The sequence below is a fragment of the Grus americana genome, chromosome 1 (assembly GCF_028858705.1).
Source record: "Grus americana isolate bGruAme1 chromosome 1, bGruAme1.mat, whole genome shotgun sequence".
NCBI lineage: Eukaryota > Metazoa > Chordata > Aves > Gruiformes > Gruidae > Grus > Grus americana.
This window is the reverse complement of record NC_072852.1, coordinates 208,664,434-208,691,090: the sequence shown is the minus strand read 5'-3', so window position 1 is coordinate 208,691,090 and position 26,657 is coordinate 208,664,434. Positions and strand designations below refer to the sequence as shown.

At 42.9% G+C, this 26,657-nt stretch overlaps 1 protein-coding gene across 1 annotated transcript in view; it reads left to right on the top strand.

Moving 5' to 3' along the window:
• Positions 1 to 26,657, top strand: part of FAT3 (FAT atypical cadherin 3) — a 425,084-nt gene that overhangs the window by 387,753 nt on the left and 10,674 nt on the right. Inside the window, exons 22-26 of the mRNA XM_054846690.1 lie at positions 854 to 1,011; positions 9,732 to 10,200; positions 19,599 to 19,752; positions 20,816 to 21,471; positions 23,610 to 23,723. Coding sequence (XP_054702665.1) covers positions 854 to 1,011; positions 9,732 to 10,200; positions 19,599 to 19,752; positions 20,816 to 21,471; positions 23,610 to 23,723 — 1,551 coding nt within the window. The remainder of the gene's footprint in view (positions 1 to 853; positions 1,012 to 9,731; positions 10,201 to 19,598; positions 19,753 to 20,815; positions 21,472 to 23,609; positions 23,724 to 26,657) is intronic.

Here is a 26,657-nt window from a genome sequence, read left to right as displayed (position 1 = left end):
AGCCGTGGGTCTGTATGAAGACCATGATCAAGTTTCCATTGAGAAATTCCCACTGGCTTGGTTGAATCCCAGACCAGTAAAACAGGCTGCTGAGAAAACAGGCCTTTTCCTAGAGGCTGTTATGCCAGATGTTTTTCTGCCATGGGCAAAGCTCTATAATTAACTCTTCTGCTTACAATTTAGATTACCAAAATTCCAGTCTTTATTAATGAAAACACTATGCTAACCCAAGAAGAAAGTTTGAGGACATTTGTTAGTTCTCTGCAGCTGTGTTGTTCCCTGGGATAGAAGGAGCGTGGTGGAAAGCCCGTGAAGTGGAACTTTCTGTTGACCTCAGTGAATCCAGGGCTGCCTGACAGAGGACGTGCTGTTTCTTTCCATGACGGAAACACAGCAGATGCTGAGCTGTGTCACTGTGGTCTTGGGCAGTGGTTGCAGAGAACTCATTGCAAGGGTTCGGCTGGCATCTGCCCACACCTGACTTTATACCCGTAACTCAACTGCCTGATGTACAGGCATGGTCATCTTTGACTCCCTCTGTTGTCAGTGACGCAACATAAGTGCCTTCAGGGGTGTATAACCTTAAAAATGCTGAATACTTGGAGAAATGTCTCTTTTTTATAAGTATGGAGAAATATAGCTTTCTTCCACCCCCGGAAAAATGATTTTTAAAAAAAATACAATATGTTTTTGTAGTAGGTGCCAGCTTTTTTTTCCCATCAAAGTTGGGTTGTATTTATTTCTTCCTAGACATTCTCATTAGCTCTATAAATTCATTAATTAACTTGACAGTTGAGGAATTATTTCATATGTTGCTAAAAGAACATGTGTCTCTTCAAAATGGTTATTTCAGGCCACACTTCCCTTAGTTTTGCTGGGAATAGCTACATAAAATACCGAGTTTCTGAAAATAGCAAGAAAGAGGAATTCAAGTTGGCTCTCCGTCTGCGAACCCTGCAAAGCAATGGGATTATAATGTACACCAGAGCGAATCCCTGTATAATTCTGAAGGTAATTAAAATAACTTATCTTTTCCACAGTTGTTTTTCTTGATTATATGTTTTCTGTTGGCTCTTGATTTGGGGAATGCTGTTCTCATTTCAGCTGTAGATTGAGAAGATGAAGTCTGATCTGTTTCATGCTAACAGGGAAAAACAACAATTTCAACAATGGCAACAACAACAACAATCAAAAAAGCAGCTTGTTAGTGGTACTTTACTTGGAAAATGCTCCATTGGGTGCTGTTCATTATAAGAATGTTATGTGTGTCTGCATGCAGGAGCCAATCTGCACGAGATATAAGATTTGGCCATTTATACGACCATATAGTCAAAACGATGCCTGCTGAAATAGCTGTTCTTCTCCTGTGCCCGTGCCTGTGGTTAGACGATATGCCCTCACTGATGTCAAGTTAATTCCAGAAACCGACTGCTTAGAACATGTCTTATACTGCATGTGAAGATTTCTGCACTCTGTGAACTAAGATTATTTGTTGAGAGAGGCATGGGATAGCTGGAGATTGATATCCAATCAATATTTAATTGATAAGCTCTCCATGCATTTTTGTTCTTTGTTGGGTTTCTGTGGAATGGCAGATATCTGCTGGATGGAAAGGGAGTGCTGGGCTCATCCAAGAACCCGCATGTAGAGTATTTCTGCTGGAGCCTCTAAGGTCCAAAATGAAGACATATTGACTTTTGTAACTCAGCCATGTCCTGTAATTCAGCAGTGGGAGAAATGGCACAGAGCCTTTTGTGTCTGTATTTGCAATCTTTAGAGTTCTTTTGGCTGAATGTTTAGGTAATGTTAAAATGGCTAGATGAGTTAGTAATGGGCAACAAATAATTTTATAGCTGTTAGACTGAAATATTTCATGAGCAGGAGTACTGTCTGTCATACACTGGGGACTCTCAGTGTTGTTCAGATTTGTACAAGACAATTTAATCTCTGCTTTGAGACACACAGAAATGCACGGTTTGAACTTTTCAGTGTACTTTTTGTTCAAAACATCCAAAACAAACCTGCAGGCTTGAAGACCTTTGAAATCTTCTTCATGGTTGGCTCTTAGCATATATCAGTAGGGAATGTTTGCAATTTTGTAGTTTTGAAAAATGCTTGAAAAAAACAAATGGCCCTGGTGAAAGGTGCCACTTGAAAACAATAGGAGATGATACAGAGTGTATAAAACTATCATTAAGGAGTCCAGCAGGTCAGGTCATAGGCAACTGGGTGGGAATCTCCAATTGAAGCTGAGAAATTTTGCCACCAAAAGAGAAAAATTCATTTGATTACAAAAAATAAGTAAGAGATCCCCCTCACTGCAGTGGCCTGGGTTGGGATTTTAGTTCTAGGGTAGGAATTACATGTTTTCAGTCACCACTTTGCACAATCACCTAACTATTTCGCTGTAAAAGATACTGGGAGAAAAAATAATACTTGAAGGAGCAGGGACAAGAGCTGTGGCTACTCTGCTCCAGTCTCCAAGGCCAACCTCCAGGTCATGCTCTTTTTTGCTTCCTAGCTCTAAGAAAGGATTTCCAGCCCTGAACCCATCTCATGCGGCACTTGGTAGGGAGCTTCGGGCACAGCTGCCGCCTCACGTGTCTGATGGGAGAGGTCCAGGGTCTCGTATGCAGCGCTATGGATGCAAGGGCTCCACTTTCTCCCACGCATCGGGCAGGGATGGACACAGGGAATTCCCTTCCCGGAGCCTCATGCTTGGCTTTTAGATAGGGCAGGATTTGTTGTTGCAGTGGATACGTCCTTTTTCCCGGGTCTGGCCCTTGGCTTCTATAAGCATAGGTCTTAAAGAAAAGTAAAGCATTATACTCAGCATGGGTTTTTTTAAGAAATGGCATCACTTACAAGATTGGGAATGCCTAGAGTTTTGTTTGTGAAGGTTGTTTAGCAGAGGAACATCAGACTAAGGTTTCACAAAAGCACTCTATGGCAGATAAATGGCATTATGCTCAAGAGATGTAGCCATAGCAGGTCTCTTCAGGGATGGCAGCTGGCTCGTGAACTGTACTTTGGGGATCCCTAACTGAGGTGTCTTTAAGCAAGTTACCCTTAGACTTTCTCAGCATATGGTTTTTTTCATTTGTAAACCAGAGGTAAGGCCTTTTTAGTTTGTTTTCTTTTTTAACCAGGTGTGTATGTTGTGAGATAGGGAAGCGCTCAGAAATGAGTCCATTAGGTAGATTAATTAGAGGTCTATAAATGTGAAGTTGTTATCATTTAGGCATTGCTTTCAATTAAATTAAACATGAGGAGAAGCTTTCCAAATAGAGGATAAAGGATGGGATCCTGTGCTCTTTTGAGCACTCTGGCATCACTCCAGCAAAGCACTTAATCACTTGCTTAACTTCCTGTATTTGAAGGCAATTGGAACTACTCACATACCTTAATTTTAAGCATGTACTTAAGTATGTGCCGGATTAGCACCAGAGCACTAGCACTGAGCCCCAAAGGCGGAGGTGAAAGAAATTTAGACCAACCACATAGTAGGAGCCCATGGGAGAATGGACAGAAAACACCACCGCTGGTGGGACGTATAGTGGCATTGATTTTTTTGAAGCGAGTCTCCCCCATTGCAGCCTATTTAAAAATTAATGCTGCAATATGGTTTTCAGTGTTTAAATGACCAGCTTAATTTTGGGAGCTCATACATTCGTGATAACTCCAGGGAGGGAAATATTTCATAATCATTACATGGTGTCCTTCTTGGATGAATAATCAATTCCATAGAGCAAACTGCTTGTCTACTACTTTGCTGAAAGCCTACCAGCTACACTGTGTTGATACGATATAATAAGGGTGTTATTTATTCAGCTGTTTCAAATAAAGCAACTCATCCATCGATTTTGAGAGGTTGGCCATTCTTTTGTTGTGTGCTCTTGCTTTTAAGACAATTGGAGCAAAATGAGATGCAGGTCGATGGCCCTTTTTTTTTTTTTTCCCTTTGAAAAGATTATGCGTGCCAAAAACAGTATCACTATTTCCTTTTTCCTATGTAGCATCTATCTGGGAAAAGTAAAATTTAACAATTTAAAGCATTGCAAACCCATTGCAGAAGACGATTCTGTAATTTATTTCTTTTTTTCAGGGAACATAACGGATATTCAGTTTGTTTTGTGAAATGTAAATAATAGGTAAAGAAAGACCTTCCTATCATGCCAGAAATATAGCTGTTAAATGGTAAAAGGCAAGCATATGTTCTTCCATCCAGGCAGTTAATGTAAAACTTTGCATGGTTTAGTTAAGTGTCTATTATACATTTTAATGCATTACTGCTGCATGGCTTATGCTGCATAAGACTGAAGGTTGGATATGATCCCAGCTATGGCTGGAGTTGAAACGAGTAATATTTTAATTAAATATACCGTTTTATACAAACGAACCTGAAATGTAATTCGGCTAACGAAATAGTTCCCCAGATAGATTAGTAGGCAGCATGCTGTAGCCATGGTGTGTGGCTGCAGATGGACTGTGTGAGCCTAAGGTGGTCTCAGAAGAACCATTTGATCATTTTATTACCTATGTTGATACACAAATATGGATGTTAGCCAAACATCTTAGCCAGGCTAATATTCTAATATAATTTACAGTATGTGTTTGGCTCTATTTTGCTCAGCGAATGAAACTGTTGAAATGCAACAGATTGCATCAGCTTTTGGAGCCTTCTCTGTTCTTTGTACTTCTCTACAGGTGAGGAGTTTTCTGTCTGTAAGAGCATACATGCCTAAGTATGCATTAACCTCACTGTTCTAATAGATATAATGCGAGATACTGTAACTAAGCCCAGAAATCTCTGAGAGGTGGAAGCTCAGTGGGAATTGTCTGCCCAGCTAGGATGAAGCAGTGTCTTTCTGCTTTCTTCTTGCTGCAGAGAGTCTCTGCTGGCATCCTAGGCTGCACTAGCGAGGGGTTGCAGAGTTTGCATCTCTCTGCTGTGAGATGGAGTAACTCAAGCTCTCTGCTGTGTTAGATGGCATAGATGGAAAAAAAAGCAGTGCCACACATTCAGTCCTGAACTGAGAGTCTGATGCTGCCAACGCTCAACCAGACCATTTGATGTTCCACTGAGGTTATTGTCTGGATAACTGCTGAACCTGGACAAGACATTGGCCATTCATTGGATTTCCATACTATTCACTTGATTGTACCTCATTTAGTAGGAAGTTAACTTGAAGTTCAGCTTTTCTTGGTACCAAGGTCCAGGCCCCTTTTGAATCATAGAATCATAGAATCATAGAATGGTTTGGGTTGGAACGGACCTCAAAGATCATCTAGTTCCAACCCCCCTGCCATGGGCAGGGACACCCTCCACTTGACCACATTGCCCAAAGCCTCATCCAACCTGGCCTTCAACACTTCCAGGGATCTAGGGGCATCCACAACCTCTCTGGGCAACCCGTTCCAGTGCCTCACCACTCTCACAGTAAAGAATTTCTTTCTAACATCTAATCTAAATCGACCCTCCTTCAGCTTAAACCCATTACCCCTTGTCCTGTCACCACACTCCCTGATAAACAGTCCCTCACCATCTTTCCTGTAGGACCCTTCAGGTACTGGTAAACCGCAATTAGATCTCCCTGGAGCCTTCTTTTCTCCAGGCTGAACAACCCCAACTCTCTCAGCCTGTCATCATAGGAGAGGTGCTCCAGCCCTCTGACCAACTTCGTGGCCTCCTCTGGACTCACTCCAACAGCTCCATGTGTCTCCTGTACTGGGGCCCCCAGAGCTGGACGCAGTACTCCAGGTGGGGTCTCACAAGAGTGGAGTAGAGGGGGAGGATCCCCTCCCTCGACCTGCTGGTCACACCTCTTTTGATGCAGCCCAGGACACGGTTGGCTTTCTGGGCTGCAAGCGCACACTGCCGGCTCATGTTGAGCTTCTCATCAATCAATACCCCCAAGTCCTTCTCCTCGGGGCTGCTTTCAATCCATTCTCCTCCCAGCCTATAGTCATGCTCGGGATTGCACCAATCCATGTGCAGGACCTTGCACTTGGCCTTGTTGAACTTCATGAGGTTCGCATGGGCCCACCGCTCCAGCCTGTCCAGGTCCCTCTGGATGTCATCCCTTCCCTCCAGCGTGTCGACCACACCACACAGTTTGGTGTCGTCGGCAAACTTGCTGAGGGTGCACTCGATCCCACTGTCCATGTCGCTGACAAAGATGTTAAACAGTGCCGGTCCCAGTACTGACCCCTGGGGAACGCCACTCATCACTGGTCTCCCCTTGGACACTGAGCCATTGACAAGAACTCTTTGAGTGCGACCATCCATCCAATTCCTTATCCACCGAGTGGTCCATCCATCCAACCCATGTATCTCCAATTTAGAGACAAGGATGTCGTGCGGGACAGTGTCAAAAGCCTTGCACAAGTCCAGGTCGATGACATCTGTCGCTCTTCCCTTGTCCACCAATGCTGTAACCCCACTGAGGATTGAACAGTGTCCCTGATATTACAGGCAGTTACGGGGAATCACAGGAACACCAGGGATTAATTGCTGAATCAAAGATCCATGGTTGAATTCTCCACGCTTAGGAGTGGAGACATCATTTTGCCCTGTTGAGTGGCGGACCCTTCTCCTCCCTGCCCAGCCAGCCTAGCTGCTAAGTAGACAGGACAGGAGCCCTTTGCAGCCCCCACTCCTCGCGGGCTGTTCCTGCTCTTCCTCCTCCTCCTATGGGCACAGGGCCAACAGGGGACAATATATTTCCTCCCTGCCCTGCTACAGCAAGACCTGTGACCATCTGATTGATGAAAGTATTTTTATGGTCTCCTTGCTAGGGGTATCTGGGCATGTCACAGTCTTTAATGTACGTATACATAAAGCAGTGGTGTGAGGTAGGGAAATGACGTTATCCCTCTTTTACTGATGGAGACCTCAAATTAATGACTTGCTGGAGATCCCAGAGGAAGAGTGTTGCAGAGTGTGGATTCCCATGCATATCTAGTCTAGTACTGTAAGCATCGAACCATCCTTTCCATCTTTCACTTTAGCCGAAGGTGGGGGTTACTTTTTTAATAAAAGGAAGGAAACATAGCCTTTCAGACAATATATATTTACTGTGAATGTCAGATCATCTGCTGGTAAAATGAAATAAAAATGGATGAGAAAGATGAATAAAACATATTTTAATGGCAAATCTTTTAGATCAGCATTTCCTGTATACAAATGGTGTAATATTTATCCCAGGTGCTCATATGTGGTGTTGTATTTATAAAGATAATTGGAAAAGCATGTTCTGCGAGTAAGGGTAATAGACATGCAGGCAGTAGGTCCTTCAGGGTATAAGTAGTCTTAGGGGAGGTATATGTATATTACACACAATCAGTAGAACAGTTTCCATAGGAAAAAGTCTTTTGAATAAGAAGCAAGTTAACCGCTTATCCGATGATGGCTGTTTTTCAAAGTGTAATATGTTGGCATGTATTTTTCTGTTTGATTTGTATTCCTGTTGAGCCAGACCACAATTTCTGAGCAGTGCCTTCAAGGTTTGTGGACTATTTTGTTGCATAGGGAGAAAAGAAACTATTTCTCCATCTCTGGAGAGAAACCAGCTCAGTTTATCAGGGCATCTTGTTTACTGAGATTCCTCCTCAGCAGATACTTTAATAGGCCCAATTTCAATCTACAGAAATAGTTTACAGCTGAGTTTTGAGTCCTGTAAGAAAAGATTTTTTAATGAAAAATGACCCAGATATGTTTTTCTATACATCCATTAGCCTTTTTTGATTGAGCTGTGGGAGTACCAAGCAACATCCATCCCTCAAGCATGTTGTATTACAATCACAGATCTCACTTTGTCTCTGTTTCATTACATCCTACAGGTAGGGACTTCAAAATAGCCAGCTGCCCATAGCAGGGGCTAATTTTTGCTCTGCTGGCTCCTTCTACACGTGTATCCCTCTACACCCCTCATGCCATGCAGACTAAGTAGGTAGCTGCATTTATAGGGAGCTTGTCATGTGCTTAGCATCTCTGTGTCCACCCCGTCCAAGCGATTGCAGAGCGGTGGAGTGGTGTGGTTTACACCCCGACTGGCCAGTGTGACTTGCTTGAGGTTACAGCCCCGTTCAAATTCAGCTGGTCAAGAGCCTGAGGTCTGGAAAGGAGAAGAAAATCCGAAGATCATCAGAATTCAAGATTTTACCCCTAATTTTTCTCCAGGTAGTTTTTTGAACCTCCAAGGACAGTAAAATGCTGATAATGACACGACAGCACAGTCTGCTCCTGTAGCTTAACAGTGTCCTGTTTACCTTCAAGCCACATCAGAGAGCCTGGCACAGCAGACTTTGAGCACCAGTTCAGACACATGCCAAGGGCTGTCTCTAGCTAAAACAGTTGTTAATGACCAGTCATGCCAGAAACGGCCAAAAATGGCCAAAGACAGATGGACACAATGCAGCATCCTCACATCTGCATTAGCCATGCCAGTTTAGCAGGCTACCAAAGCTCGGGGGGGTTCTTGCATTGACAGCTATGGCAACTCTGCTCTGCTGGAGGAGAGCAGGAGGGCTGTGTTACGGATAAACTACTGAGAGTACAATGTGTGCTGCAGGGAAGGATGAAAAAGGACACAGCGCCTGAACTTTTCAGGGGGATAAATAATGGGACAGAACTGTCTTGAGAGGGGGTTTGCAGAAATAAATATTTCCTAGAGCATGACATAAAGGTAAAATAATTGCAAGAGCTTTCAGAGAGCTTGAGTCCAACTAATGTGTCATAAGAAATTATTTCCAGCCTTGTCAGCCATTTTAAACTTATCTGCCATCTGTTAAAGAAACCTAAAATCTTTGGGTAAACTGCTAATCAGGAAAGCAGCACTTCATGCCTGTTCCCTCACTCTGAGCTTTGCCTGCCCCAGCAGCCTGGGACAGATTTTCCCTTTATGAGGAAATGGGTGAGAGGCAGGAGGGAGCGTGAGAAATCCTAACAATCCCTCTAAACCCACAAACCCAGCATAAATATCAGGAAAGGAAGAAAAGTAGGAGCCATCCCATGTTATCTATGAGGTCTACATAGGACAGGTAGTATAGTATCCTTGGTAAACAACTGACTTTTGGTCAACCAGAATCTTACTGTTGTATTTAGAGAAACTGAACTTATGACACTTAGGGACAAATCCACACCTCGCTGAGGTGCTCCAAAAGATTAGAGAGGCACAGGATGTATACATGAGCAGAGCACCTAACGTCCCCAGCTGAAAGCAGTGGCCATTGACTTTGCCACAAGTCTCTCCCAAACACTCAGAGGTGGCCCCTTGCCCTGACTGTCCTTTTGGTAGCATCAACCACCAGGAGCAGAATCGCAGCACACAGGTGGATGGCGGGACTTGCTCAGACAGACATGACTGCTTGGCAGCAGAGCCAAGAGCAGAACATGGGTCTTCCAGTCCACAGTCTGTTCGATGAGACATACCGTTATCCTAGTCCTCTCCTGTGTTCTGCATATGTATTTCTCTATTTTTTCTATATTTTCAGTTTGCCTGCAGTAATGGGCTTTGGATAAATTCTAAGTGGGCTGATATTTATCACCTTATGTTTTTTGCTGATGACAAAGGCACAGCTTTTTGCTATTTTAGTGTCATGTAGGAGAGCAGCTCTAACACTGTGTAGAGAATGTCTAGAAGTTCCCTGTGTTTCCAGATTCTCCGTGAGAGCGTATTATGAGATGGCTGAGTGCTTGAAGCACTTTGATTTCTGTTTTCCTCCCGCAGATTGTCGATGGCAAACTGTGGTTCCAGTTGGACTGCGGAAGTGGCCCGGGAATCCTGGGAATTTCTGGCAGGGCCGTCAATGATGGAAGCTGGCATTCGGTCTTCCTGGAGCTGAATCGCAATTTCACGAGCTTGTCCCTGGACGACAGCTATGTGGAGCGCCGCAAAGCCCCCCTCTATTTCCAGACTCTCAGCACAGATAGCTCCGTCTACTTTGGCGCCCAGGTCCAAGTGGATAACGTCCGCAGCCTGACCGACAAGAGAACGACGCAGGTCTTGAGTGGCTTTCAGGGCTGCCTGGATTCAGTCGTCCTAAATAACAATGAACTGCCGCTCCAGAACAAGCGCAGCAGCTTTGCAGAAGTGGTCGGCCTGACCGAATTAAAGCTTGGCTGCGTTCTCTACCCCGATGCCTGCGAGAGGCATCCCTGCCAGAACGGCGGGACCTGTACCAGCGTGCCATCTGGTGGTAAATATTTTGCATTACTTTATGCGTTCCCCCCGCCCTCCCCTTCCATTTTCCTCTACAATTTATTGCCAGAGATGGTTTTATGCAGCAACATGCTTGAAAAATCTCATGAACTCTATAAAACTCTGATAGGTATTGCAAATTGTGTAAAAGCTGTTTGCTCTATAAATAAAGGTGAAATGGTGCCCCTTCTCATTGCGTTAGTGTTCCAGGAGGAAATTGATTTATTGGCTGTTAGGATAATCCTATTTCTATAGAAACCAATAGAATTACAATTACTGTAATGCTCAGCTGGATTTTTCAGGATCCATTTACAGCATCGAAGGCTGTACACAAAGATGGTGATTTCAAACATCCATCACAGATGCAACGGCACTGTTGCCTTTCTCTGTTTCTGAAGCTGTCACAAATAATTACTGAGCTGTCCACAAACACCTTGGTCCTTTTGTGAGTGAGTAATTTGATTACATGTCTGCATGGAAAATAGCGAGTCCGCCCCATTAAAACCCCCCCCTAGAACTGTATTTTACAGCTTCCTCAGAGGCCTGAGTGCTTCAAGGTCTGAGTAATATTGTCCAAAGTTTATAGGGTATTGATTTAAACTGTGCTCATGTTGGAGTTTCCTATCCAGCGGTTATATGGTGGCTTGTGTGATTTGGTGCCTGTGACTTACTACCCAGCAATGTGGTGCACAAGTTACCAGACCGTACGAACAGTCGGCATCTTAGCAGGAAAAAAAGTAAATGGCTTACATGTAGGACCTTTCCTCTGGGGCTGTTCTCTCTCTGTAGTGTACGAGTTTCCCGTCCAGTTCCCCATATTGTATTAGCAGGCAGCATTGCTCACCTTTTCTGGCAGACTAAAACTTCTTCCGAAAACAAGGATACTCAGCAGAGAGGTCTTCTGCAGAGATTTCCATCCACTTAGTGGGTTTGGTCGTGGTTCCCTAGGGCAGTTCACACTAAACTCTTTTTTTATGGAGCATTTAACCACTGTCCAGGGCTTTCTGCTTTAACGTGTCCATGCTGTTCCCTTGAACCCATAATTGTGATTTCTGGTTTTCATTGTTTTAAGCCTTGTTCTCTTATTTCCTTTCTGATCACCCTCCCGCAAGCAGATTCTTCTAAACTTTGGGAACTTAAACTTTAGAACAGTTTACTTTTCAAGGCTGAAATCTTGTGAGATCTGAGCAAAACTGACTGTCAGCCAGAAGGTTTTCATTTGGATAACCCTGCCCTGACAGAGTAAGCCCTGACAATGTGAATTTCCTGATGGCGAGGTATCTCAGCTAGCATCTCCTCTGGATCCTTGGCTTTGACTCAGCCACCTCCGCGCCTGCGCCAGGGCAAAGGGTGCATCAGGGCTGCTGCTGTTGGTGGAAGGAGATGGGAGGAACGAAGCGCAGCACTGGCGAGCCAGGATGTGATGTGCAGCACAGGGACAAATTGTGCTGCTTGTGTATGATGTTGTTAAGTGTCTTTATTTACCAAAGGAAGGAAAGAAAAGGAGTGCTGCACAGCAAGGGCTAAAGAAAATCTTTCCGAGGCAGACGGATGCTGCAGCCACTGAGAAAGATTATTTAAATCCCTAGGAAATACGGCTGTAATATGTACATGGACATAACATGGCCTTGATTCAGAGTCCATACTGAATAAATGGGGTTAACCATTCACCAAGCTAGCATCCTAGAAAGCATGAGAACAGCTCCTTCTATTGATTTTACTTGAGTCTATTTACAGTATTGCTCAGCAATCTCGTGATGAGTAAATTGAAACCTTTCTAACGAAACACTTTACAGTAACTCTTTTTTTCCCAGCGCCATGTGCATGCCAATTCAAACTGAGGGGAGACATGGGGTGAGGGAGAAACAGGCGGCGCTGAAGATTGGACCCATTCTATTACTGGAGTGGCACGCACAGTTTTCATGTCAACATAATTCGCCGCTGGAAAGCAGTCACAGAACTGATTTAAGTTGCCTGCATTCTTGCCTCGGCGAGGGGGCACGTGCCCTGCGGGGATGTTTCGGCTGCCTGCCGTTAAAAAATCTGTTTGCTGTTTTTACTGCCTCAGCAGTGTATGTAAATAAAGGATTGTTATAAAGCCATAACTCCAGCCCAACGGGCCCTGACTGTACGTCAGTGGTTCTGCAGCCCAGCCCACAAGGAGAAGGCATGGGCATTTTTGTTTCCACCAGGCAAAGTGATTCTGTTGTGAGTGTCCTCCATATGCAGAAAGGCCACGTAATTAAATTCCATAGAGCGGAGAGCCCAACAGCATTGCACATGCTAGTTGCGGAGCCACAAATTGTAGTGTGCATTTAAGAATCATCAACCATTCTATTCGCTGACATAGATGTTAGCAGCTGACTTTCATTTCAAATAGGAAAAAAAAAAGTAATAACTTCATTTTTTATCTTAAGAAAGAAAATGGCTTTTTTCTTTTATGGTGGGGGGAAGCATTCAAAAACATACCACGCAAAGGTCCTTTTCCCAGTCCCAGGGCATTCAGTAGCATCAGGATCTCTTGACTAACATTTTCAATGATATTATCCTCCTATTAAAGTTTCTGGAGAATAATGTTCCTTTTTGTAAACAGAGAGTATTTGGCGTAATGATAGGATTTGTTTTAATAAATAAATACTCTAATTTGAATTTTACAGAGCAGATTTCATATACTGTTAACATCCTTTTTCTTACTAAAACCCTACTGTGCTTTACAAGGAAATTAAGAGAGAGAAAAAGAAAGCTCAGATTTAGAGCTAACTTTAAAAGAAAACAGTCAAACAAAGGTTACCAGACATTATAACGTGAAAGAATCGCTGGCTACATGCCAGAAATCAAAGGGGCCGTGTCTAATTTACATGTAATTTGCATAAATTGATCATCTAAACCACAAACCTCCATAACAGTATTCCTGTTGTGCGATCTTCCTTTCAATAGAAATGCCTACTGCCGTGTTCACCATTAATAAAAAGCTGCTTCGGATTACCTTCCACTTCATCCTGCAGGTACGGGAATAGGGTAATATGACGGCCCTGCTTTGGGAATTGCTAAATGATGCTGTGTACACACTAGGAGCGCTGTGAGGGTTCATATGGGTAAATTCACAGCGTTTGGCTCAGGGACGCTGCTGTGCATGGGCTGCACGGAGTGCGGGACCGACGGCGAAGGAGACTTGGCACAGGGCTAGCTGACCCGTGCTGGCTCTTTCTGTCTGACCTCTCTGCATATTGAGCAGGAGGATAAAATGGGAATCTTAGCCAGCAGGAAAAAGCATAGATAGCTCAGATGCTCTGAGACGTCACTGAGAGTACGGAAAAACCTCTCTGCTTTCAAAATCTGGTATCTGGGCCAGCAGAAAGCCACCACAACAGGAACCTCTGCTTGCACCCGTGTTCCCACGGGTTCGAATCAAGTCGCCCAGCAGCAGTGTGTGCCCAGCGTTGTCAGCGGTTGAAGCTGAGAGAGGGCACTGTGTGCCCAGGGACCCCGCGGGGAGATCCCACGCCTGCTTAAAAAGGGCTGGGAAAGGGGGACGAGCGCTCACGAGGTCTGACAGCTCAGGAGACTCCTGGCAGAAAGAGATACGTACAGCTTTAGGACAATTTTCTTGGAGTCACTGGAAACCACAGCCCTGAAATATAGGCCACATTCTTCCAGACTTTTCAGTCCCTACCCATAAGTACAGGTCAGTAAAGCTATTTTTAAAGAAAGTTGTTAGCATTTTGAAACCTAACAAGCAGCATGACTTTCAGAAACAGCTTGGCTCTTTGGACTGAAATTTCCTAAGAAAATTCAACCAAGTGTTTAAAGTGCGGTTAAGCTATAAGCTGCTGAATATGAGGTCTTAAAATGGGAAATGTCACACAACCTTAATAATAGAGTGGCGTTACCAGGTCTGCCAATAGTAAATGTATGTTTATCTGCATGAATAACAACATGAGCAATCACGGCAATAGAAAGCTTTACTGTAATCAAATCCGAACACTGCGCCAAGCTTTTCAACCACAGAGAAAAACCTCGTGCTTGTAAAGCCTGCAATTATAAGTATAGTTACTTCCTTTTAATTTGATCAGTCCTATATACATCTGGCTTTGATTGAAGTAAATGGCTTATATGAGTAGGCAATTTTATTTGAACATGAAGCATTTGAGCAGAAATATCTACTGAGTCAAGGACTGTGGGCAGAGTGTGAGGACAGAAAATCATTGTTTTCCCCTCTCCTCATTTTTTCTTCTTTTCTTTTTTCTTTTTTTTTTATGAACAGAGTTAAAATCCAAAACAGGGAAAAATGCAACCTGGCACTTAGGTGGTGGTTTTAATACATGTTTTAAAGCATGTTGGCAACATTAACATGCAGGTGGTTTTGAGGATTAGATAATTCATAAGCATGACATTAGGGGAAAAAAGGTGCATTAATACTATAGTCAGGAACTGACCTCGTCGTACATTTGTTCTCGATCTTGCTTTTTCATACATACAAACAAACCAGCATGCTGTAATGTAAGCATACAAAATGCACATCAATTAATTTTTAAAAGCTTTTTAGAACTTTTTGGGGTTTTAATCTTTTTTATAGCCATGTTTTAGATATGTGGATTTAAATTCCTAGTTTCAAAGCACATACACTCCAATCCTCTTTTCCAACCAAAACAATTCTATGTTTCTATGATTTTCATACCAACTAGTGGCAAGAGGCAATCATCTGTTTGAAGACAGATAAGTTAAATCTGAAGTAGCAGGACTACGTGTGGCTGAAGAACACACCGTTCTTGAAGGTGGCCTGGTATGTCTGTAAACGTACCAAAATACTAGTGCTGGCAGAGGTCCTCTTCACCTTCAGTTCTTCTCATCAGTTAACTTGCCATGAAATGCTATGTGAGCAGGGCCCAGGGCAGGCCTGTTTCTGGACATGGAGTTTGTCAGGTCTAGCTGCACAGCAGGGAAAGAAACTACATGGGGAGATCAAATGCAACAGCCAAAGCACGCAACAGAGAAAAGCCAGCTCCTCTTGCATGTGATAGATAGAAACAGGAGCATACACATGTTCAGAAAAAGAACTGGCAGCAGTTCAGAGCATCCTCTTTAATAAAGCCAAGTAAACCTGAGGATAGACAGACATTCAGATGCTCAGGCTGGCAATGCTACCAACGGAGACGTTCGCTGCATAATGGCATCCCATCTGCTGATGGCACCGTGCCTGCCTTTTGCCACTGTCTCTGCTTATTAAGTGCCAGGCAAACATAGGTACAGGCAGGAAGCCTGTGCGGTGTCCTCACGTGAAGAGCATGTTGCTCTTCAGTAAGTTCTGGGCTGAAAAATCCCTTTTCCTCTGAACAGGGACATGCCAACAAGGCAGGAAGGTTGGAGTCAAAGTGAGAAGGTGAGACTCGGCTACATAGAGGGGACTCAGATTAGTAGAGGAGCATGAGAGAAGCTTTATAAAACAACCAGAAAGCCCAAGACTATATGTAAGCAGGAGAGGGCTATGTCTATATAACGTTTTAGATCACAAATGAGCTTTGACGTGAATCATCCTATCATCCTCTCTCACCATGCTTCTGTTCCTGCTGTGAGAGGTGAGGCCCCGGAGGGCACAACTAGGCTTCCCTCCAGACGGTGAGCTGAAAGACCTGCAGCAAGAGTGTAACTAACGTGATCCTAAAGCCCTGAAATGTGTGCACTGAGGGTGCCCGGTCCTCAGCACCAACTGTTTGCTCCACAGACCCACTGCCGTTGCTCTGCAGGGCTTGCTAAGGTAGATACAGCCTAAGAGGGCTACATCATTGCTCTGAGGTCAGCTGTTGGTACAGGCTGTTGTGGCACATGCTGAGGGTGCTGTGGTCCCACAATCCCAGCAGCACTGCAGATGTGTTTACCAGAGCTATCTTTTTCCACTGGTTCCCTCTGAAGAAATACAGTGGTGACATCACAAAATTTCCTGTCTTGGAGAAGGCAGATCAACGTTTTCCAGTATCAGTGTGCAAAATGAAATATTCATATCTCTTGGAGGGAACTTGGATGGACTGTGTGATCTTAAATGTTGATGAAGTTCCAAGACTTGCAGTGCCTTCATTGTGAACAGGAGCCTTAGATCGCTTGAAAGGGTTTTTTCATCCCCTGCTGAGAGGACAGGGCACTTTTAGCCTTTTCTTCAGGTCTCTTGTCCTTGGATGTGGGAAGTTTGCTTATTATTCTTGTGCTAAATGAGTGGGAAGAAATGCATGATACGTTACTGGAATATTAAATTAAAAGTGTCATAAAAATTGTTTGTTAGACCCAAGATGCACTCCTGACGGTTTATGATTGCACTTTGTCCATGGCCACGTGGCTGCAATGTGCAGTAGCGGGCAAAATTGCAGCCTCTGCTGAGAGGTTTGGAGAAGCATAAAAGGTCTGGCAAGTCTGATGGCCGAGTCCATCTATGCTGTGTACTGAGCCATCGTATCAGTTCTTCGCTTCCCTACTCCATGAATTTTGACATATGCTTTGCTGCATTGGAGATCTCCCGGGTGAATGCTCTGCAGCTCTGAGCGCGTGTCACGGGCAAGTTCTGCATCTTTTGCCAGTGGCTCAGAGTTGGCAGGTGCATGGCAGTGCTTCCAACGGGAGGAAACATTGGTGATAAATATTGTAATTTAATACTGTCTTGGTTTATTGCCTTTTATATTTCTAACTTTGATCCCTAGATTTAGAATCTCTGCTGAATACTTCAGTCTTCTAATAGCTGACTGTGTTCCACCATCATTAAATCAAATTCAGTCAAAAATGTAGGCTTTCAGAAGCAGACGTTTCATTTTGGTGGTGTTCATACGTTGCCCAATAGAGCTCTGACCCATCTGGAGCATTCAGTTTGATCTCCTCTTAACATCAACTGTCAATTGAAGTTAGTGCATCTTTAATATAAACAATAGGCAATAATAGTAATGAGTAAACCCATGTTCCTTTTATACTTGGTGGTAAAAGGATTTTCTTTTTACCAAGTCAACATTTCTCAAGTTTTCTGCAGTGAATAAATGTAACAATATGTTACAGAGTGAGAACCCAGAGCTTAATCAGCTGAAACACACAAGACATGAAAAGAAAGTGATTCAAAGGCTTGGTTGTACAAATGATCGGCAACTAGTAATTTAGGAACAGAAAGTTGTTTTTTTAAGTCACTTTAAAGTTATCTAGGTTTAAAATATCAGATAACAAATAGAAGAACATATCTATTCTGCTATTATATATGGCAACAGATTTGTTTATGAATAAAATGTTCTATATTTGAATTGAACATTTTCATTTTGCTTAAACTCATTGAGACCATAAAAAATATATAAAACATTACTGTAAATTTTTGAACTATAGATGTCACTGTTCAGTCATAAAATGAAGCACTGAAACAGCTTTATTTATTCATGCTGTTATTTCTACCTACAGTATTTCTAGACCAGCTACTTTGCCAACTAACAATAAATCTTTCATAGGGATGGCATCAAAATGCAATGCCTGGTGCAGTCACAGTTTCATAATTCTTCAGACCCATATCTCTACAGGTCCAGAAAGTTGTTCACATTGTCTGAGTGAGATATGTATATGACACCAAAAAATAATCCCATTTTTCTGATGCTGACTAAACATGCTTTCTAGGAAGCCCCAAAGTCAAATAATTTCTCTTCTTAACTCTGCAACCTTGAAAACAGCAGTACTTCTATATCCCTTCTTGTAGCAGGACAACAAAACAGCATGATATTTGAGTATGTATTTCATTTATCTTCAGTTAAATAGGTGTGGACTCTTGACTGAATACACCAGCAAGTCTGGTTCCAAGTTTGTTCTCTAAAGCCTGTCCTCATGAAAGAATTCAATTAGAGTAACTGAACAAGGCGAACTGAACTGGATAGGACATAAAAGATGTGGGAGTCCTAATGCAGCATTGCTTTTGCCTCCTGCCTCCACTAGGCTTTTCCTTATGGTTTCCAGGAAATTCTTCTCCTTGTAACTGTGCTGGAAATTCCTGCCTTGTTTCCTGGAACAGTGGCTTTTAAAATACCTTTTTTCTTTTTTTAGTTGTATAGATCTAGAACATTTCAAAAATATGTTTCAAAAGTTCACCACTAAGGGATGATATTTCGGCTACATCAGCTTGATCTCCAATAATTTTGACACTGAACTGAGTTGCATTCAACCATTTCAGCTCGAACTCCAGCAGTATTAATGGCAGGAAGGTACTACAGTTGCTTAATATGCTATATTCAATAAGTATGTGAACCCCATAACTGGAGCTTGAACCTTGCCTACACATCTGTTTGGGCATTGGGATTGTGTAAGTATTTTTTTAAAAACTCAGCCATTTTGGACATGTCCAGGAAAATTTTACTGGTTCGACATCTCTAATCTAGGAGTCTTTCCATCCCAGGGACTGCCTTAGCCATCTCATGGCTTTCAGAACCTACACGTTCCTTGCTCTTTTCAAATGAAAAAGCACTCAGATTTCAATGTCCAGTTCACAACATGAAGAGACGTACTGCCTCACTGGATTTCTTTGTGACCTTAAATAAAGTTTTTATTAATGGCATTGTGCCTTTTGAAATCAGAAGGAGAGGGGAAAAAAAAGAGATTTGTCATTTGATACTTGGCAGAATGAACTGATTGGTTTAAGAACTGTTTTTTACTCCGACGTTGCTCCTTTATTGGCAAGAATGTGGAAGTATGACTTTGATGCCCTCCTGGGTCCCCCTCCACTTGAGTGGAGTTATGTCTGATGTATTGCAGCCAGTGATTAATCAGTCTCCTAATAGCACACACTGCACATAATCAGCTCTGATTAGGGCTGGCATTGCCCAGTTCAGCTGGTATTATGAAGTATGTAGTTCATGCCTGGACAATGCGCTTTATGAGAGTGGTAACTATCACTATCAAGTGTTTTATTACTGTTACATCCCTACACTGTCATCCTTGTGAAAGGCAGATGTGGGAAAGCTCTCAGCTCATGTATTTGTTCTTCAGTGAAGCCCCAAAAGGAGTGTGGGCTGCCACTATCAGCAAACATGGTCTGTATTTTTAAAAATACTGGGAGATGCATCCTTGATCTAGACTATGTCTTGTGACCAAAGTTGTTCATGGACAACATTTATTCTTGTCTGAATCATGACAATCAGGATGGTCTGGGCTGCTGCTGTTCCTCTGCTCCCTGACTGTAGACATGAGCTCTAACTGTCCAGACATCCCAGATAAACAAACTCTCAGCTGGCATTAGTGTGGACCACACAGACATACCAGAATGAGTATAAACATCCCCTTTCCCCCATGGTACAATATATTTTTTGGAGTAAAGTAGCCAAATGGATCCCCTTGCTTCTAGACAGATACCATGGTAGGCTTCTGATTTATTTCTCTGTGTCCCTCACTTCCCAGGCTACCAGTGCAATTGTCTCTCCCAGTTTACGGGAAGGAATTGTGAGTCGGAGATCACAGCCTGCTTCCCAAATCCCTGCCGGAACGGAGGCTCCTGCGATCCCATCGGCAACGCTTTCATCTGCAACTGTAAAAATGGCCTGACGGGAGTAACGTAAGTGACCCATCCAGGTGGGCAACGGGAGCTTTTTAATTCAGTGATGGTGGGTTTTTGATCAGGCATTTTGTACCCAAAGGTATGATTCCCCTGGCAAAAAATAACCCAAAACTTAATGCTTATTTCAAATCTAAGCTAATGACAGTTGAGAAATCCATGAGCCTTGCGTGTTCAGAAATGCTTTTCTGAACTTGGCCTCCTAAATTATTGTTTCAGGATGTTATCTCCAGACAATTTTCACTGAGATATGCACACCTAAGCGTTAGAGGCATTTTGAGCAATCCCATAAAGCCTGTGGAAGCTGCCGTGTAATTTTTTTTTGTAAATGGATCCATTATTTTGTCACCTTAGCCCTGACATAAAAGCCTAATTTATTGCATTCATTTTTTAAAATCCTAGCCTTGATCATATACTTAGTGTAGAAACAGAAAATCCCCTGACCTGCCCATCAACATGCTTTTTTCTCATCTGATTTGTCTACTGTTTGTACTTTTTGTTCTGCTTTTTTTTTGCTCACCTCTCCTTCTTTCCAATCCTCCTCTCCCTCTAAGGTTCCTGTTCTTTTTTCCCCCTGCTTCTCTAATATTTGCTCATCATTTTACCTCCAGCCCTAAATAATTTTACAGTCAGCATATCCTCCTCTTCTCTTAAATAAGTACTCTGATTTTTTTACTGTATTTTTTCTCAACTATTTTCCCCTTGAATCCTCCTAATATTTGGTATTGAATTCCATGGCATGGTCCAAAAACAATACAAAAAGGCTGAGATTCTCTATTACATTCAGTGAGCCTCATTAAGGTCAAGGAGTCTTTTCCTATCAGATGCTTTAAACTCTTATTTCCTTCTTGATGTTTCTATTTTAATGTCTTAAAAAAACATGGAATAGCTGTAGAAAAAATTAAATACCATTAAATGATATGATAATAGTAAGATCCTTTGCCAAGCACCAACAACATATTAACTGTAATGGTACCACTTTGACAAGATGAGTTATCATGTACAAGCTGCGCTGTTTGCTAGGTGTTCTTCAAACTCCAGACTCTCCTTTTCTTCTTCTAAGGTGTGAAGAAGACATCAACGAGTGTGAAAGAGAAGAATGTGAAAATGGTGGCTCCTGCGTCAACATATTTGGTTCATTTCTGTGTAACTGCACCCCTGGCTATGTGGGGCAATACTGTGGTCTTCGCCCCGTGGTGGTTCCCAATATACAAGCTGGACATTCATACGTCGGCAAGGAAGAGCTGATAGGAATAGCCGTGGTTCTGTTTGTCATATTTGTGTTGATAGTCCTCTTTATCATCTTTCGTAAGAAAGTATTCAGGAAGAACTATTCCCGCAACAACATCACGCTCGTACAGGATCCGGCTACTGCTGCCCTACTCAACAAGAGCAACGGCATCCAGTTCAAGAACATCAGGAACAGTGGAGACAGCAGAAATATCTACCAAGAGGTTGGGCCTCCACAGGTCCCAGTGAGGCCAATGGCCTATACCCCGTGCTTCCAGAGTGACTCAAGGAATAACCTGGACAAGATAGTGGATGGGCTTGGCGTGGAGCACCAGGAGATGACGACGTTTCATCCCGAGTCCCCTCGAATACTGACGGCCAGGCGGGGGGTGGTGGTGTGCAGCGTAGCTCCAAACTTGCCTGCTGTGTCTCCTTGTCGCTCCGACTGCGACTCCATCAGGAAGAGCACATGGGATGCTGGGACAGAAAGTAAGTATGGCTGCTTGCTGCTGTAGATCTTCCCTGCCTAGGTAAGGGTTGCCTTCAGGGTGCAGCAGGTACAGTGGCACCAACCTCATACACTTGCAATTGTTACATTTCTCCAAGAAGTGATTTGGTTTAATTTTGAAAGGATATAATTAACAGTAGGCATATAAGACCTCTACTTCTATGCATTAAGTATGACTAAACACATTTGTTTCACTTGTTCAGAAAGCACATAGGAGTAAGTGCTCTGAGCATTAGTTCTTCATGTCGTACAATGCAATCATCTTTCTACTGGAAAAAAATTAATTTGGGGCAGGATTCTCAAACATAAACTCTGCTAGGTTTGGGCAGTTTCTCTCCTGAGGGAATTAAAAACATTTAAACCTTCTGCAGGAAGCAATCCTGTTTTGCAACAGGGACGAATGAACTAATATTCTCTACTTCCAATGTCTATGAAATGAAGCAGAAAATCACGCACTACTTATAGGATCACCTTTTCAGTCCATTGCCTTCCCATCTGCATTCACTATCAGAGTGATCACAAAATTTCTGATCCCCACAATTAGCCTATTTGTGCTCTGATGGTTTCTCGCCTGATAACACAGTGCCCCCTCCGTTCCTGAAGAAGTTGCTGGAGATACCGCAAACTTCACATATTCTGTTGTAGTAGGAAATACCAGTTTGCTGGGACAGAGTTACGGCCCTACGTTGTCTGTCCTTGCAAGTCAGAACGTCATATGGACAGGGAGATGTTTGCTTTAGCATACTGGGGGGGGTGGGGGGGGTTATGATGTTTTCTCTTTTTAGTAGTTTTTCCTAATGCATCTTCAACCCCATTGCAACACAGCTTTAACCAAAACTGTCAAATAAAATGACATGATCAAGAAACTTTCATAGTGCCATAGTTTTAGGCAACAGGAACTGAGGAATAGAGAGAGGAATCTGGCACTACCTCTGCCCTGACCTGGACATTTTCATCTAAGGCAGCACATTGGCTAAGGTCTTCTAGTGAAAAACAGGAATTAATTTTCATTTCTTTGGGCTGTATTTCACACTTGTGTTGTGCTTGACCTTTTTAACCATTAAATATGGTTTTGCTGATTGAAAGCATCAGCATGCCAGCACCCATACATGCTCTGTTCTGTATTCTCCTGGGTGTTTCTGCTGCAAACGCTGCTGGTATCTGTATGAATTTCTGCACAGCATGAGGCCACGCCATGGAGACGGACCTCAGCTGTCAACGAGTGGGAAGCAGTGCAGCTTCATTACTGCAGCACTCACTCCATCTACTACACACCCTGCTTCTCAGCGGGAGCAAATCAGCCATTACTCTATGGAGGTGCCCCATGCTGGGTAGAAATATCTGCAGCTAGCAGGGGGAGAGCTGTTCCTGAGGTGTTTGCAGCACCTGAGCTTGTTCATTAGTAATTAGCTCAGGTATCTAGCTCAGTGCTTACTATGGAGCATAACTTTTTGTGTTCCTCATTGTCACTTATATAATGTGTAGCTCAATGTGTTTATTCATGCATGTTTAATTGCATGAGAATTTATACCATAGGCTGCAGTTACATTTCTAAACTGTAGAAGAGTTGTCAAGACTGAATGTCCCTGATGAAAAGCAATGTATATTGAAACATAATCTATTATACATCAGTGGTGGAGCCATTAAAATCTGATCCAAGGGCCACTTATATGAATAGAAAGATGCACAATAACTTTATTGAGCATTGAATGAGCCTTTAATGAGGTGCTCAAATTAGGAAATGAACAGTAAAGAGAAATGTAACTGTAATCTCTTGTATAAGATGTTTATACCACATTTTTAAAGTCATTTTCTTTGCTGCTGAGACTACATGGCATCTAAAAAGGCAATACTGGATACAGATGTTTCTTCCTTGATTACAGTGGTGTCAGCCACTTGAAAGACTCTTCGGGCTTCAAAGACTTCAGAAGTCTAGGTATCTTCATCAGCTGCCTTCTTGAATAATAGGTCATTTCCTCTGTCTGAAGGAAATAACTTGATTCTGACAAAAATAATGGAAGGCTACTTGTTGACAGGATTTAAATGGCTCTGTGGTGTAAACAGACAAATGTGCATACCTAGAGAGTACCATTTTGCTTTGTTTTTGCTGTCAACGAAGGTAAAGGTGTTGATGACGCTGAAGAAGTGACCTGTTTTGCAGGAAGTAATAAAGGCAGCAATTCCGAAGTACAGTCCCTCAGCTCCTTCCAGTCTGATTCCGGTGATGATAATGGTAAGAAATGGTTTTATCTTTATTATGCTGGGGACAAAGCTATTTAACTCTCTCTAATATTATTAAAAACATTTAGGTGACATCTAGAAAACCCTTTAATGATGCTAGAAGTCAGAAAGCCTTGGGTTCAAACCCTCACTTTGTGCCCATTTTGTTAATTAAAGGGATGTAATTAAAATCTTGATGCTTGGAGCTGTTGCATCAGTACCAAGCTTTACAGTGAATTAGAGGTGTGATACAGCAGAGTCACATTGCCAAGATATAAGTTGACTAATAGGTTACAAGTGAAGCTGTAGAACTTTATCGCTTTCCCTCTTGGAAGAGGATGACATTCATGTTTCATCAGTCAAATTGAAGGGAATTTGTGTGCCGTTTGCCAGGTCTCATTCATGGTCCCAGCAAAACTCTGCTGGCGCTCAGCAGCAGCAATGAGCGGATGAGCCAGTCCCTGATGGCTTGGCCTCTCCCTGGCAGTCACAGCTCAGCGAACAATAGAGCACCATTAAATCTTTGCTCGGTACATGTTCATTGCCCGCTCTCATGTCCTACATCATTATCTCAGTGGGTGACATGGGCAGAGCCATACACAGCCGGAAAGAGGCCTACAAAGTCAGAGCCAACCTTTGTTCCTGTGGCCCATGTATGTTGAGCAGTGGGTCTGAGAAAAGGCAAGATGTTTCTGCCAGGGAGGGATGATGGATGTCAGGGAAGCCTCATTCAGATACACATAAAAAGATTAGGACAAAGAAGTCGCACTTAGTTTCCTCAGCCACCAGTTAATGAACTGTCTGGAGGCTCAGTTCCTCAGTCATGTCATGCAGCTCTTCCCTAGGTACTCCTAAATGTTGGAAAAAGCACTTAAAGAGAAGTGCAGTTGCAGTTCCTTTTGGTTCAGCTGTGGCTGAAGCATCATGAGTATTTTTGTCAAGCTTCTCAGTGCTTTTCTGCCCTTGCACCCCCAAAAAAACCTTCAGTGTTTTTAAGAATAATTATTAGAATTATTATTATTTTAATAATATATATTCATATTGCAATTACCTTTAGAATAATTATTCAGGTGGTCATTTATTGTACATGATTACTTTCTGTATCTCCCAAATTCTAATTAGGCTTTTCAAGCATCTGATCCTGCCCCCAATTAAATCAGTGACACAGTACCCACTACAGCTGGATTGGACCTTCTATGCCTGCTCATTTTTTGTGAAAGCTGTATTTAAAATACAGCCTTTAGAGATAACAATTCTAGTTCAGGGTTTAAACAAATCCATATCATGAGGGAGAATTAGGGAAGAAACTTAAATAATCTGAGTCGTTTTGCAAAGGTCCATGCAAGACTGCACGCTCTGGTTTTCTTGCAGCAGCAGGGAGGGTTTGCAGGGAAAGAGCTTAAAATATAAATACAGGCATAAGTAAGCATATACATGCTCGTACACATGTACGTAGGGCTAATGGACATCCCTCTTGAAGCCATAAATCCTTCCCCTTCCTGTCATTTTAATTCTTTGTGCTTCACATCCCTGCAAAGATTAAAAGGTTGTCAGTGAAACTACAACAAATGCAATTCAGCATCCATGCGCTCTGGGAGACAGGACAGGCTGCTCCTTCTCCAAACTCCTTCCTCCAAAGCCAAGAGCAATGCTGCCGGGTGCTGACATGGCTAGCAGTGGGGACAGGCTTGTGTCATAACTGTGCTGTGACACGGTCTGATGAAACTGGTTAATCGCTTCCCACTGGGGAAACCTGTTTTGCACCAGGGAGGCACTGGATCACATCCTGCTGAAGGTGTGAGCAGCCCTACGCTGTTCGGTTTGTACCAGGTGCAGGCAGCCTCCGCTCACCCTCTCCACGGTGCATGGAGCCTCTTGCTGGGTCGAGTAGAGGTTGTGTCACCGTGCAAATTCTTTTTGGGTGTGATTTTGAGCCTACTTTTATTTTTTTCCACCTTATTTGTACTGTGTTTGAACCGCTCAGCTCCCCTAGTCTTGCTGAGAGTAGTTAGCTGCATTTTTATGATCAAAATAAAAAAAAAAAATATTAGCTACAAATTTAAAAAAATGTTTCCCACTCTTAGCAATAATGTTTTGAGACCTCACTTGAACGGCAAGTTACAGGTTTCCATGGTAAGCTATTTTGAATGCGGGGACCGTTAGGTTACCGTTTCACTGCAGGCCAATGGCTGGTTGGGCTGGGAGACAAGTCCAAGGAACTGCTGTTGATGACACCAATTTTTACTTCAGGAGCAAAGCTGGATTTGGGTATTCTCTTGTGCTCAGCTGCCTGGGGTAGAAGCTTCCCTCCCTTCCGTGAGCATACTCTGCTCAGCTCCCAGCAGAGCCCTCCCTTAGTTGCAATGAAGACTGTGCTGGCCCTGATTTTTGACTTTCTGTTTTTCACTCTCGGTTGTTCTCCTCACAGTTTACAGCTGCCCTCCACCTCTTTTCACAGCCACGCAGCAGCTAATTACATGGAGTCACTCATTTTTTCATGATGTTCATTATGCATTAGCCAGTACAAGTCTCCCTTGTACAGTTACCAATGCTGTTGATGGCATAAACATGCTCAACATAGACATAGACATGGTTTCTTTGGTTTATCAAGGCTCTTTTTGCCAAGCCTTCACAAGGAAATTGAGTGAGATCCTTGATCCCATGCCCAAAATTTAACAAAGATGTCAAAATATTCAACATGTATCTGAATGGCACTATTATTGTTAACATGTTTCTTGTGAGCTCTAAGTCTATTGGCTGTGTGAAACAAAAAACCATGTCTTGCTCAACATTTCTGGTCCCCTTCTTAGCCTGCTCCAAAGCAATCAGTTTTCTCATAATTAATGACAAAGGAAAAGGGATGGATCCAGTACCCACTGAACCAGAGCTCTGGTTTTGGTGGGGTTTATTTCAGGTCCTCAAAGGGAAGGGTGTTAGATGGTCCAAA